The 15,593-nt window shown below is 33.6% G+C and overlaps 2 protein-coding genes across 2 annotated transcripts; both read left to right on the top strand.

Annotated features, from left to right (window-relative positions):
- Positions 1–44: 44 nt before the first annotated feature.
- LOC112017156 (F-box/kelch-repeat protein At3g06240) lies at positions 45–4,415 on the top strand. Its single transcript, XM_024049614.2, has 2 exons — positions 45–1,407; positions 4,124–4,415. The coding sequence occupies exon 1, from the start codon at positions 241–243 to the stop codon at positions 1,396–1,398; it is 1,158 nt and encodes a 385-aa protein (XP_023905382.2). The 5' UTR covers positions 45–240; the 3' UTR covers positions 1,399–1,407; positions 4,124–4,415.
- Positions 4,416–12,316: 7,901 nt separating this feature from the next.
- On the top strand, positions 12,317–14,244 carry LOC136071335 (disease resistance protein RPM1-like). Its single transcript, XM_065782484.1, has 3 exons — positions 12,317–12,517; positions 12,685–13,112; positions 13,170–14,244. The coding sequence occupies exons 1-3, from the start codon at positions 12,317–12,319 to the stop codon at positions 14,242–14,244; spliced, it is 1,704 nt and encodes a 567-aa protein (XP_065638556.1).
- The last annotated feature ends 1,349 nt before the right edge of the window (positions 14,245–15,593 follow it).

The raw sequence follows: 15,593 nt of genomic DNA on the forward strand, positions 1-15,593 counted from the left end.
ACCAAAAATTTTCTTCTGTACCCTTCTTCTTTTTATTATTAATATTTTTTTGGGGGTTTAAAGCTGAATTCAGCTGGGCTTTAGAAAATTATGTGGCGTGGGTAGTGGATGATGGCAGTTTTTTTAATTAAAAGAAAAGGGGGGAAGCCGAACCCTAATTTACCTTGAGTCCGCTAAACCCTAAACCATATATAGCCTCTTAATTTCTTTCTCTTTCTCTGTAAAAGTGAAGCGCCAAAAATGTCAGACAACATCAACAACAACAAGAACTACAACTTAATACTTCGATCTCCATGGGAATATTTACCTGATGAGATTGTAACCAATATTTTCCTACGTCTACCTATCAAATCCATAATTATCTGTACCTCTGTCTCAAAAACTTGGAAATCCCTAATCCAAAACCCCACTTTTATTTCCAACCATCTCCACCACTCCTACACAACCACCACCAACAACCACAACCTCCTCCTCATCGGTCCCCACACTAAGGAACTAGTTTGCGCATTGCATAACGAAGATGATCCTTATTTCGGTCAACACACTAGATTTGATTGTCATCCTGCCTTGCGTTTCGATAGTGGAATATTATATTTGGTCAGTACTTGCAATGGCCTGCTCTGCCTTTCCAACACTCACGACATTAATAGATTCTTTCTGCTGAACCCTTGTGGTAGAAAGTTCGTGGAACTTCCTTCACCCAATGTCACTTTACACAATTATTTCGAACCGTCTCTTGGGTTTGGATATGATTCCAAAACTAATGATTATAAAGTGGTGAGGGCTGTGAGCTTAATGTTAACGGAGGATGGTTCTGTCTTTCAAAATCCTCAAACCCCCGTGGTCGAGGTTTACTCGCTCTCCACTGGTCAATGGAAAATGCTTAGTGCTCCTGTATGTTTTGTATATGGTCGTCAGAAACAAGCATTTGTCAATGGGGCGCTGCATTGGCTTGCTTCAAGGAGTACTACCACTAATGATGGAAAAAATGAAGTACATTTTGTTTTGGTGCTTGATTTGGGGGACGAGGTCTTCCGCGAAATACTGCTGCCGGAGAATTGTTCGTCTGTTTCTGTATATGGAAATTCCATTGCTATGTTTCAAAGAGGTTCTTATGAATGTATTTTCAATATATGGGTGATGAAAGAGTATGGTGTTGCCTCATCATGGATGAAAGTTCATCAAAATCGAACATTACCCATACAAAGGGCAGTAGGTTTTAGGAGGAATGGTGAGGTTGTACTGCAAATGTTTGGAGGAAGCCTTGTCTCGTGGAATCCAGAGAGCCAAAAGAATAAGGATCTTGGGATTATTGGATTTAGTTTTACTTTTGTTGGTTATTATGTTGAGAGTCTAGTTTTGCTTGACAAAACCGCCAACGGTGCAGTTACATATTGAAGAAAATCAGTAAGATGCATTTCATAATTATTCTTTTTATGGTTTTTCATTTATTTCTTTACATATACTTGACATTGATCATACATTACATGTGAATACAAAATGCTCGATTCTATAAATTCTTACTAGTTGCAAACTCTGCTATGCACAGGAATTTTCATATAATTATATTGTTGAATTTACTGTCCATGTCCATGTCCAAACCCAAGCCCTCTTCTTGATGAGATTTGGTGATGGGACCTTTGGCACAGGCCTTTCTTCAAACAATTTAAGGGATGGCATAAGTCACATAACAAAGGCGTCAGAATCGTAGAGATTTTAGGAATTTGGTTTGAATTGTTTTTAGTACAACTTTAAACAATGAATAATTCTTTAACTTTCAGTTTCAAATTCATTCAAAACCCTGCACCAAAACAATAATTAATTCTCCCAATAAAGTAGTTATGCTTAGATTTATTGTTTTGTTGACTAGATTTCCTTCCATTGTTTTTCTTTTCTTTCTCTTTCTCCCTTGTTTATGATTTAGGATTTTCTGCTACACAACTGTACAAACAAGAAGTAAAAGGCCAACACCAGTGGAAACAATAAAAGGAAAAACTAGGTAAATAGAAGACATCAACCTAAAACTACCATTGTTATTCAAAATGAAATGTCACAATTATTTCAGAATTTTTCATTTTGATTTTTTTATGGTTGAGGATTTCTTTCATCAAACATCTCCTAGTGTTTTCAAAGGAGAAAATCCATGGCTCTAATCCCTTTTCTCCCAATTATTGAATTATAAAAAAAATTGTAGCCTCTTTAGGAGCCATCATTTATCTTTTTGAATATATATCCATTTCATTTATATACAGAGTGGTGCTTTTCACCTTTTGACAACAAATAGTTGTACCTCTTTTTTTTTTTTTTTTTTTTTTTTCCCTCAAGACTTCTCTAAATGTTAAGTATTTGAAATCTTTTTGTTCAATGTGTACTTTGTTTATGAAATTTAAAGAATCTAAGGTTTTTTTTTTTTGGGTTGGTTTGGACTAGAATGTTGGTCTACCTAAGCTTGTGTTTGGGTTGCTTCAACATATTCATATGTGCCACTAATGGAGACAAGTGATAGAGGTGAAATATGGCTGTGTATGGGGTGGTTGGTGTACTAGTACTGTTAATGGTCCATATGGTATTGGTTTGTGGAAAAATATTAGTCAGGAATGGCCTACTTTTTCTTGCTACATTTTGTATGATATTGGTGATGGATCTAGGGTGAAGTTTTGGAAAGACCATTGGTGTGGTGAGACATCTCTTACAGTTAGCTATCCTGAATTGTTTAGATTTTGCCGAGATAAGGAGGCTAGTGTGGTTGAGCTTATGAAGTCCACTAATGGAGTCCTCTTTTGAGATGTAAGTTTCTTTAGGGGCGTGCATACTCGGGAATTAGAGGTTATGTTGGGTTTCATGGATACCATTTATGGTTCTTCAGTAAGGGGGTTTGGTGAGGATAAGATGTGTTGGAAACTTGATATAGACAAGGGGTTCATGGTTAAGGATTATTATAGTATTTTAGTGGGCTCTAATGATTACTGTTTTCGTTGAAAAAGTATTTGGAAATAGAATATTCCTTCTCGAGTAGTTTTCTTTGTTTGGATTGCTACTTTAGGAAAATGCTTGATGGTTGATAATTTACGAAAAATGAAGGTTTGGATACTAGATTGGTGCTACATGTGCAAGTGTAATAGTGAATCGGTTGACCATCTCTTTCTGCATTGTCCGATTGCTATTGATTTGTGATCTATGGTGTTGGGTTTATTTGGAGTAAAGTTGGGCTATGCCACAATTTGTTGTTGGGCTTCTAGCTTGTTGGTAAGGCAGGTTTGGTCATTATCGAAAGAATCATATTTAGTTAATTGTTCACCATTGCTTAATGTGATGTCTTTGGAGGTAGAGAAATAATAGGTGTTTTGAAGATAATGAAAGATCCGCACCAGACTTTAAGTTATTTTTCTTTAGTTCCACGACATTTTTACAAGAAAGATTACCTACCATTAATAGCTTGTCACCTTGGCTTATTTAAGCCTACCAGGCTATCATTTACATCACTTTACCTACCATTAATAGCTTGTCACCTTGGCTTTGTTGTGAAAATGTTGTGCCTCTAGCTTTATTCTTTTTTGTCATACAAAGAAAAAACTAAACTGAGTGTAATTGAAATAAGAATGTTAAGATGGATTAAGTAGAATGATAAGGAAAGATATGATTTGAAATGATGAACTTTGCTTGAAATTATGGGTGGTCCCTGTTGATGAAAAGATGTAGGAGAGTTGCCTGAGATTGTTTGGTTTACTTAATATACCAGTAAGGAATGAAGAGTGAGTCGATTCTAAACAAATGAATAAAAAAGGTAGAAGAAGACCTAAAATAGCACTAGTAGAAGTAATAAAAAAGGGCATGTCAATTCAGGAGGCATATAGACTACAAAGTATGACTTTTGATATAATAGAATGACAAAAAAGCATACATGTGCTTGAGCTTAATTAGTCTGTTGAGGATCCATAGCTGATCCCAAAAGTTTAGGACTAAGGATAAGTTGTTATTCTTATAAAAAAAAAAAAAAAACCATTTTGTTCAAATGGTTTGCAGGTCTGTGTTTGTGAGATAAAATTAAACCTTTTTGTTCAAATGGTTCACAGTTTGTTTTTGAGATTTAATTAATTCATTTTGTATTTTATTCATTGGACAGGTGAACTTGAGTATTGCTATAATTCCAATGTCACACCAGTTTGGGTGGAATTCATCAGTGGCTGGATTGGTGTAATCATCATTCTTTTGGGGCTATGCATTAAGTCAGTTGCCTGGGGGTTGGCTTGCAAAGATATTTGGTGGGAGGTTAATTTCTAACCTTAGTCTTTAGCGTAAGGGATTGATTTGGTGCATACTGTTGATTAATTACTAATCAGGACTAATAGAGTTGATCATCTGCAACCTTTCCACATTCTAGTGAAGCATAACCTACCAAAGAGATTTTATTTTTTGATTGGTAGCACAACATGTTTGTCAGGTTAGCTATGAAGGTAGAAATTTTTTTAGAGTTGGAAATGGTGAAAAAAAAATTGAATTTTAAGTCCATTACTTGTATCTTAAGATGCTCATACAGTCATTTTAAAAAATATAAAATTTTCTTAACCAAATCAGATTGACGAATATTTAGCTTATATCATTTATAGGAGAAGAAGTTTGCGATACCATATGATTGAAATATTTAACATCTTGAGTTTGTTTTGGGGGAAAAACAATATACATTTGCAAATCAGAGAAGTGGAAAACGAAAATAGCGAATATACAAAATGCTACAAAATAACTCAGTGCAAAAGAATATTCTCAGAATAAATGTGACATGAAAAAAAAAAAAAGTAGTTCCATAACAAAAATGCTTGTCTTATAAAAATCACAAAAACCCAAACAATCTAATCTTAGTGTTCTTATTTTCAACTACAAAATAATAAGCTTTCAAAGACAACAGTTGTGTAATTCAGCGAGTTAGGAATTCCAATTCCAAGATCTCTCTCGTCTTTAGTCCCAAGATCATATGAAAACACGCCTCCCTTTTTCCAATATAGAAGTTCTCTCTTGGTAAAGCCGTAGACTTTTTCAACTTTTTCCCATTGTGGATAATTTCTTGGATAATCCGTTGGTCAAACAACCATATTAGTCCAAGAACCAACATTACCATATTCCTTCATCACCCGAATGTTGAATGCTTCAATAAATTCATTATAAGTAATCAAAGCCAATGATCCCTGAAACACAATAAGATCCTCACTTGACGTACCATTAGTTCGGTAGTATAACTCGGGCAGCTTTTAATTTCTCGAAAAGTCTCATCATTGGCATCAAAGGACAAAGTGAATTTTTTCCTATAAATAGCATATCAGCGACGTGCCAAACAATGAAGAGCTCCATTGAAGAACAACAATGGGTTAGCACTCACGTAAGAAACTATTGCACCTAATGACTCCACTCATGTTTCAATTATTCTATTCGTTACTTCTCCTCTCGCATTCAACGTGAAAAGGTTGGATTTCTCGCTATTGTCAGAGTCAATTCCGAGCACCTTGAATTCATTATTTTGGGAATAGGCAAGTCCAAAATAGGTCTTTTTTGACAGACCATTAAAAGAACCAAGGTGTATCATCTTTGAAAAGCTGTCTCTAAGGCTTGGTATCCACAGATATAAGTTCTCATTTTCATGAACATCATCAACAATTTTGATACAGAAAAAACCATTATTATCGTTATTGGTGATTGATTTGGCTTGGTTGTTGAGTTGTTTGTTCCTAAAATTGGTGCTGGTGATTTTGGACTTCCAAACTTTGGAAACACACATTAATTGAATTAAGGTTTTGACGAGCAGCCGAGTAAAGATGTCGAAAACAACATCGTCTGGGAGATTGTTGGAGTTGAATTGCTCAGACTGTTTCTGCTTCATCTTGCAAGGCTAAGACGACATCGATGACGTTAATTTTGTTTCCTTGGAAAATTTGTTATAAATTGTTGTTTACGTGACTTTTTATATTGTTCAAGGCTTCCTTCTTAGATTAGGATTAGTGAAATAGCCGACTTTAAAAAGATAGGTTTCCTTGTTACATTAGGATTAGTAATATCTAGTTAGACTAGGAGTAGTACTTTAGATAGCCGACTATAGTAACACATGGCTAGTAAATACCGAGCATATTCATTATTAAAAAAAAAAAAAAAAACAATCACACAATTTTAATTGCTGGTAAACTTTTTTTTTTTTTTATAATTATCTTCTTAATTTTTTTTTTTTTGGTGGTAAAAGATTTTGAGACCTTTATTACCAAAACTACGTCATTTTGGGTTTTGTTAAGACCCGACCCGAACCCAGACCCATACCCGACCCGCTTAAATATTAAATTACAAAAAAACCACCTATATATATATATATATATACACACACACACAAACCAAAAACCTAATTTCCCTACCCGGCCTCACTCATTTCACTCAATCTCCTCTCCCACTCTCACTATATGGGTTTCAGACTCGATCAAAGCTCAGCCATGGCGATGCAAGCTGGCATGGGATTATCTCAGATCCTCATCCTTCTCGGCGCCAGTACTCTCTCTCTCTTCGTTTTTGAAAAAACTCTTGCTGTGTGAGCTATTTAGATCTGTGTGTGATTTTTTAGGCTTTTGAATTTGCAAGATACACTAGCAAATCCGAGAATTTAACGTTTTTAACCAAGATTGTGCTAGTGTATCTTGCAAATTCAAAAACCTAAAAAATCACACACAGATCGAAATAGCTCACACAGCAAGAGTTTTTTCAAAAACAGAGAGAGAGAGAGAGAGAGAGAGAGAGAGAGAGAGTATCTGCGCCGAGAAGGATGAGGATTTGAGATAATCCCATGCCAGCTTGCATTGCCATGGCTGAGCTTTGATCGAGTCCGAAACCCATATAGTAAGAGTGGGAGAGGAGATTGAGTGAAATGAGTGAGGCTGGGTAGGGTAATTAGGTAGAGGTGGTTTTTTTGTAATTTAATATTTAAGCGGGTCGGGTACGGGTTTGGGTTCAGGTCGAGTCTTAACAAAACCCAAAATGACGTAGTTTTGGTAATAAAAGTCTCAAAATCTTTTACCACAAAAAAAAAAAGTCTCAAACTCTACAAACAGTATAATAAAAATTACAAAACATATAATAATAAAGGACTTTCAATTCAACTAAAAAACAATCACACAATTTTAATTACTCGTAAACTTTTTTTTAAGAAGATAATTAAAAAAAAAAAAGTTTATCAGTAATTAAAATTGTGTGATTTTTTTTTTTAATAATGAATATTCTCGGTATTTACTAGCGAGAAATCCAACCTTTTTCACGTGAATGCGAGAGGAGAAGTAACGAATAGAATAATTGAAACATGAGTGGAGTCNCAGTAATTAAAATTGTGTGATTTTTTTTTTTAATAATGAATATTCTCGGTATTTACTAGCCATGTGTTACTATAGTCGGCTACCTAAAGTACTACTCCTAGTCTAACTAGATTTTACTAATCCTAATGTAACAAGGAACCTCTTTTATAGTCGGCTATTTCACTAATCCTAATTAAGAAGGAAGCCTTGAACAATATAAAAGTCACGTAAACAACAATTTATAACAAATTTTCCAAGGAAACAAATTAACGTCACGATGTCGTCTTAGCCTTGCAAGATGAAGCAGAAACAGTCTTAAGCAATTCAACTCCACAATCTCCTAGACGATGTTGTTTTCGACATCTTACTCGGCTGCTCGTCAAAACCTTAATTCAATTATGTGTGTTTCCAAAGTTTGGAGTCCAAATCACCAGCACCAATTTTAGGAACAAACAACTCAACAACCAACCAATCAATCACCTCATTAGGTGCAATAGTTTCTTACGTGAGTGCTAACCCATTGTTGTTCTTCAATGGAGCTCTTCATTGTTTGGCACGTCGCCGATATGCTATTTATAGGAAAAAATTCACTTTGTCCTTTGATGCCAATGATGAGACTTTTTGAGAAATTAAAAGCTGCCCGAGTTATACTACCGAACTAGTGGTACGTCAAGTGAGGATCTTATTGTGTTTCAGGGATCATTGGCTTTGATTACTTATAATGAATTTATTGAAGCATTCAACATTCGGGTGATGAAGGAATATGGTAATGTTGGTTCTTGGACTAATATGGTTGTTTGACCAACGGATTATCCAAGAATTATCTACAGTGGGAAAAAGTTGAAAAAGTCTATGGCTTTACCAAGAATGGAGAGCTTCTATATTGGAAAAAGGGAGGCGTGTTTTCATATGATCTTGGGACTAAAGACGAGAGAGATCTTGGAATTCCTAACTCACTGAATTACACAACTGTTGTCTTTGAAAGCTTATTATTTTGTAGTTGAAAATAAGAACACTAAGACTAGATTGTTTGGGTTTTTGTGATTTTTCTAAGACAAGCATTTTTGTTATGGAACTACTTTTTTTTTTTTCCTTGTCACATTTATTCTGAGAATATTCTTTTGCACTGAGTTATTTTGTAGCTTTTTGTATATTCGCTATTTTCGTTTTCCACTTCTCTGATTTGCAAATGTATATTATTTTTCCCCCCAAAACAAACTCAAGATGTTAAATATTGTATTGCAAAATTGTTTATCATGCCCCATTTACATAAAGAGCGAGCCATATTAATGGTGGTTTTATTAAAATAAAAAATTTACAATTTAAACTAATTTAATAATGACTAATGTATTTTGTGATAATTTTTTTATTTATTATAGAAACAATCTTAAATGTAATATAGGAACAATCATAAATCATAAATATAACTTTTGTCGTACCAAAATGAAAATAATACGATTTTCCCTAAAAATTTAAAAGGCAAGTTAATGAAAGTATTTATTTTTTAATAAAAGTTCTTTATAACATTTTGTGAATCATTAAAAAGAATATAAAATTTGGAAATCATTCTTTTAGTTTTAAACAAATTTTCTCAAACCATATTTTTTCTGCTTACAATCCAAAACACCAAAAACGTAACTAAAAAATTTAATGAAACTTAACAATGATTAATTGAACCAATTAGGAAAAAAATTTGTTGTTGATAATTTATTAAGGTTATTTTCTTTACAGAAATTGTAATCTCGTCCACCTAAAACATATTATCAAATAAACAAGTATTAGCAAAATCTAAGAATTAAAATTTTATATAAGCATTGTTATAAAATAATAATAATAATTAAAATAAAATTTCAAAAGTTAAAATTTGTCACTCATCCGATTATTTTCGTTTGGCTAACTTTTGCTTTTCTCTAAATAAATGGCATTGTAGAGTACTTCTAATACAGCTATTAAGATTACTTTGTCCACCACGAAAGATTAAAAAATAAACAAAAATTGATAAAGTCTCATAGTTTAACATCTAAATAGAGCAATATAAAAAATTATGCTTTGTAATAGAATAAATACCAAATTATCCAAATCATGCTATTTAATAGAATATTATTATATTTTTATATATTATATTTAATTCTTTATACCACANAATTGAGAGAGAGAGAGAGAGAGAACTTTTTTTTGTGAGGGAAAATTATGCATAGAATGAAAGAGATAGTGACAAATTTATAGTAAGAGAATGTGAATAAGAAGAGACAAAAGTAAATGAAGATGAAGGGAAAGAGAAGGAATGATATTAATGTAGAGGGTAATGGAGAGATGAAAAGGTAAGGGAGGTAAAAAGGTTAGAGAAATTTAAATATTAAAAAAATAAATGTTAAAAACAATTACAGGAAAATTGGAAAGAAAAAAAATAATTATGTGGATACTGACGTGGCTCAATTGGAGCGTAGTAACAGTAAAATGTTGATGTAGCTCAATTAGAGCATAGCAACAGTAAATGCTACGCTTCAGCTTTTAAATATATATATATATATAGATTTTCCATCAATTTCCAACAAGGGTGCCTCTAGGTCGCTGCACATGAGCATTCCCTTGAAGCCTACATTTTAACAAGGCTGGTGAAGACTAAGTTTTGTAAGGAGTTTTGTAAGGAGAGTTCGATGCTGAATGACTCTTGGAGGCAATAAACTCATAATTTAACAAATTTTTGTGTTCAGTAGTGAATGACCGAGACTTATAACTGGGGTTTGGTATATATGCTTGGTGACCTCAGCTGGGAATTTTGGTTCTCAATTGTTGGCCCATAGATTTTTACTTTTTTGCTCATTCTCTATTTTATAGGTTTAATGTGCAAATCATTTAATTTAGGCTTTAGCAACGTGGATGTCTTAGGACTTGCAAATTAATGATTGTACTCAATAATAGATTTTCTCTTTTTCATTTGTGGTGTATATTTTGTTAGCTGTATGTAAAATATATAAGTAAAACATGTGCTTGCCTTTTAGACATTTCTGTAGAGGAATCCTTGATGAACATATTTGATTGTTGACAGTAGGGAAATTTATGGATGAATCATGAATTGCTTAGGAAATGTGGTTTTTCTTGTACTTGAACGTATGAATTCAAAGTTTATATTGGCTTGTAAAAACCATATCACAAGTTGAAAACTGTACCTATTGCATTGAATCTTTGTTTGGCAACTACTGGTGAATGCACACATATGTCAGCACAGCACAGCACAGCACAGCTATAATTAGATATCACAAGCTCTTGAAGGCGACTGGCATAATCTAGAGCTGATGATTGCTATGACTTGTTAAATTGATGGGTTTATTTAGATGGATTTATTTAAAAGACTTAGATTTGAAGAACATATTAGTACCGGTCCAACCCAAATTCTTCTTCTTGAGTTCAACCGCACACACATTTATGACTTATGAGAGTCTCAAATCTCTAGTCAACTATCTAGTCATTACATTGTGATCTCACATGCTCATCACGTGTCAAAATGACCCCTGCCACGTCAAAGACCAGGCCTTGCTTGTGATGTAATGTTTGGGTTCTTTGAGGCTGACGTGAGATGGTAGCAACTACCAATAAAAATTTGACACGTCGAGTGCCAAGAGTGTGCCACCCGTTGGCTTGTTGAGAACCAAGCTTAAGATGTTTTTTTTTTTTTTTTAATTTTTTTTTTTTTAATTAATTAATTATTATTATTATTATTATTTTTTTTATGAAAGGAAAGACCGAAGACTTTATTGAAACCAACCAGCCAAAACAGAGGGGGCAAGGCCCAAAATCAAATGATCCAAAAAAAGAATCTGTCGAAGGGCTAGGGAATGGGCTGCTTTATTTGCTGGCCCAACTAAAACTAACAAAAGTTTTTGATTCTCCAAAGAACCCCAAACCCATTGCTTCTTTTTTGATTCTCCAATGAACCTCAAACCCATTGCTTCCTAAGGCCTCAATGTCAATGCAACTCCTAGAATGTCCTTAAGGCTTAAGATGTCTCCTTGCATTATTTCACAAAGTTCCTAATTATTCCATATTAACTGACAAACAAATACAAAAAACCCTCCAAAAAAGGGGAAAAAAGAAAACGACCAATTAATGAATGTACAATAATTTGAGGGACAAAAGATCTTTTGTTCTTTTAATAAGGATATAATTTTGCGAGGTCATGTAGAAGATACCGCTCTCTTGTCTCATTTCATAATAATTATTGAATTTCACTTAGAACTCAAGTTTCAAAAAAGTGCTACATAATTAAATAAGTTTGGCCGGATGTCTAAAAATTATTCTATTTGGCAAAAAAAGGTCATTGAATTGATATTATTCTTTATATAAATAAAAATTTTTAAAAAATTGCTACTAAATTGACCATGAGAAAATCTTGGGAATATATCATATGATTATACTCTCTTAGAAATAATCACATAATTTTAAAAAATGTTCGGGACTAGCACTAACAAATCTCATCTATTATTTTTATTAAAAAATTTTTTGATAGATTTTCAAAATCTGATTTTTGGTATAGGCGTAAATTAAATCTCAAATTTTTTATTCAATCATTAAAAACTTCACAAGCTATCTAAAACTAACATTTTTATTTTTTACTTGACCAAAAAAAAATAAAATAAAATAAAAGGATGTAGCGGGGAAATAAAGAGACGTGGGTTTGTTTGTGGGAAGGAAAAAGGAATCGAGATTGAGACACGTCCAATAGATTCCCTGTTTTTCCTATTTCTTTGATACAACTAGAAGTCACAGGAGCAGAAGGGAAATTTCAGAAAGTCACCGTTTGCATTTTCTATAGTCTGGTCCTCCATAAACTCTTAAAGACTGGCCGCTCGTTTATTAGAACTCGTTTCCGTGCTTCCTTGTTGGTAGCTTAAAGCCCCTTCAGACAAGCGCAAAGAATAGAACCAATCATTTTCTCTCTGTAGGTGTAGCCATATCAATGATCATAGCTAAAGGTGCGTAGTGAAATGATCTAAGGAGGATTAATGGCAGAAAGTGCAGTGAAGCTACTTATTCAGAATTTGATCCCGTTGTTGGCCCAAGAAGCGACACTGTTGGAGGGTATCCATGACAAAATTGCTGACATCAATAGTGAACTTGAGAGCATTCAATCCTTCCTTAAGGATGCAGATGCAAGGGCCGAGATGGGAGACATGAGTGCCGTCGCAAAAACATGGGTCAAACAGGTAATTATAACAAAGAAGATGTCATTGATGAATACATATTTCATTTAGCAAAACATCCTCAAAGGCAATGGCGGCATTTTCGTTTTCTACATAAGGCTTTTCACTTTACCATAAATCTGAAATTGAGACTTGTCAAGGGATTAACAATGATCTCAAGTTGATTAGAGAGAGGTGAAAGATATGGCTTCAACTTCTTGGAGCAAGGAGGACCGAGCAATGATGTTAGACATGATACATGGCATGACCCTAGAGTGGCATCCCTTTTCCTTGAGGAAGCAGAAGTCGTAGGCATTGATTCTCCTAAAGCCGAATTGATAGAGTGGTTGGTAGAAGGACCATTCAATCGCATGGTGATTTCGATAGTCGGCATTGGTGGGCTTGGCAAGACCACTCTTGTCAAGAAAGTGTATGAAAATGAAAAGGTGGTAGCACATTTTGATTGCTGTGCTTGGATTACTGTTTCTCAATCGTACAAGATGGAGGAGCTATTAAGGCACATGATAAGGCAGTTCTACCAGGCAAGTGAGGAGTCTGCTTCTACTAGTATTGAGTCTATCGACAAAATGAAAGAGACAGAGTTAATTGAAGAAGTGAGGCAATTTGTACTGGAATAGAGGTATGTAGTAGTTTTTGATGATATATGGAATATAAGGTTTTGGGGATATATAAAACATGTTTTACCAAATAATGGCAAAGGTGGTAGAATAATAATCACAACTCGAAGTGAAAGTGTTGCTCCCACTAACAAAGAATCTCCATCTTATGATGTGCATAAGTTGTCACCTCTACCTTTAGAAAAAGCCTACGAACTTTTCTGTAAGAAAGTATTCCAATGTGAATCAGGAGATTGTCCTCTTGAATTAGTTGAATTGTCACATCTTATAATTGAGAGATGCGAAGGGTTGCCATTAGCACTTGAGGTTATAGGTGGTCTTTTGTCTACCAAGGAAAAGTCTGCTTTTGAGTGGCGCAAATTTCTTGATAGCCTTAGTTCAGAGCTACAAAGTAATCCTCATCTTCTAAGTATTACCAAAATTCTATCACTTAGCTATTTTGATCTACCTTACAACCTTAAAGCTTGTTTCTTATACTTAGGCATGTTTCTAGAGGATTACTTCATCAATTGTGCAAGACTAATTAGGCTTTGGATTGCCAAGGGGTTTATAAAAGAAAAACAAGGGATAACATTGGAAGATGTTGCACAAGACTACTTGAAGCAGCTCATTCATAGAAGTTTGATTCAAGTGGAACATGTTGGTTTTATTGGCAGAATTAGAATGTGTCAAGTTCATGATATGATGTGTGAGGTCATTCTATCTAGGTCAGAGGACTTAGGTTTCCATTTGGTCTCAATACAAAACTACTCAAGGTTTGATAGGATTGCTCGACGCCTCTCAATTCGGAATAATGTAGATACTCCTTTGAAGTGTTTTACTAGTTCCAAGACTTGTTCTATTCTCATTTTGGGAGTAGATCAAGTGCCCAATGCTTTTCTTACTACTTGTTTTGTAAATTTCAAACTCAAGAAAATTATGGATTTCGAAGGTGCTCCTATAAATCACATTACTAAGGAAGTAGGCAACTTATTCCATCTAAGATATTTAAGCTTGAGAGATACAAAAGTGCAAGTGCTTCCAAAGTCCATAGGTAAACTACAGAACTTAGAGATTTTGGATTTGAAACGTTCCCTTGTGTACAAGCTACCAATGGAGATCAATGGGCTGTGAAGCTACGATACCTCGTGGCCTACATTGGAAACAATAATATTGATGCTAGTTTTGGTTCTCGAAGACCAGTAAAGATACAAAGTGGCATTGGGTCTTTATAGTCCTTGGAGAAGCTTTATAATGTGGAAGCCAACTGTGCTGCCCTTGTTGAAGAGTTAGGAAGGTTGACGCAGTTGAGAAAGTTAGAAATCTCTAAACCAAAGAGGGAACACGGGATGTCTTTATGCATTGCATTGGAAAAAAATGAGCTACCTTCCATCGTTGAGACTCAGTTCAACAAGCGAAGAAGAAAATCTTGAATTGCAATCAATGTCTTCTCTTCCATCCTTGTTACAAACTCTCAGCCTAAAAGGTAGACTAGAAAAGTTGTCAAACTCAAGAATATAGCTAAAATCCGTTTACAATGGTCAAAATTAATGGATGACCCATTAAACATTCTTCAACTTCTTCCTAATTTGATGGAACTTCGGCTTTTTGAGGGATATGAAGGTGAGCAATTACATTTTAAGGAAGGAGGCTTTCAAAAACTCAAGTTATTTTTTTCTCTTTCTTATACTATTGCTTCTGATTGAAAAGCTTCTATAGATAAAACTGAAACTAATCATGTAATAATTAGTTTGAAACTTCTCAAAATTCTATAAATATGATGTGAGTAAATGGAATCAAAGTTTGGAAAACAAACATTATGGGAACTATTTTTTGGTGAATCAAATTGTCTTTTGTTCTAGGATTTATTCCCCAGTTTTAACATTAATATCAGTTTAAAGTTTATCATTTTGTATAGATTTAAAAAAAAAAAAAAAAATTTAAAAATGTTATGCAACAAATTACTTGATGTAAAATGCATTATTTTGAATTCACCACTTATATCAAGAATGAACTCAGCTAAACTTATTAATACTTATTCAATAATTTTAAAATTATACAAATCTTAACATTGCTATCTAAAACAAAATAACACAAAGATAAGTAAAACAAATACACAAGTTTTATTTCTACACAATATTAACATTCCAAAATATAAAACAAAATTACAAATGACTTATTGGATAACTCATTTGATAAAGAATAAAAACATATAAGAAATTTACAATCTTTAAAATTAATTTTATAATTTATTATCAATTGTGGTTGATACTCTATTTCAATTTGAGATATACTTTAAAATTTGATTGCTTACTTATTTATACATGACCTTATTTATGAATATCATATCATTGTTAAGCAATACACACTCTAGGAAATATCATAATTTATTTTGAAAAACCGTTTATTTTGGACATAAATTATTAAAAAATAGGTTTAAGTATTCATAATTTATGCTAATTTGATACTTTAGCTTCACTATT

Source organism: Quercus suber, unplaced genomic scaffold, assembly GCF_002906115.3.
Source record: "Quercus suber isolate HL8 unplaced genomic scaffold, Cork oak 2.0 scaffold_304, whole genome shotgun sequence".
Classification (NCBI taxonomy): domain Eukaryota; kingdom Viridiplantae; phylum Streptophyta; class Magnoliopsida; order Fagales; family Fagaceae; genus Quercus; species Quercus suber.

Bases quoted from the DNA above. Each gene is read 5' to 3' on its own strand.
- LOC112017156 (XM_024049614.2), top strand. From the start codon at position 241: ATGTCAGACAACATCAACAACAACAAGAACTACAACTTAATACTTCGA.
- LOC136071335 (XM_065782484.1), top strand. From the start codon at position 12,317: ATGGCAGAAAGTGCAGTGAAGCTACTTATTCAGAATTTGATCCCGTTG. The intron at 12,518-12,684 runs GTAATTATAACA...AGTTGATTAGAG, and splicing joins CAAAAACATGGGTCAAACAG to AGAGGTGAAAGATATGGCTT. The intron at 13,113-13,169 runs GCAATTTGTACT...ATGGAATATAAG, and splicing joins GAGTTAATTGAAGAAGTGAG to GTTTTGGGGATATATAAAAC.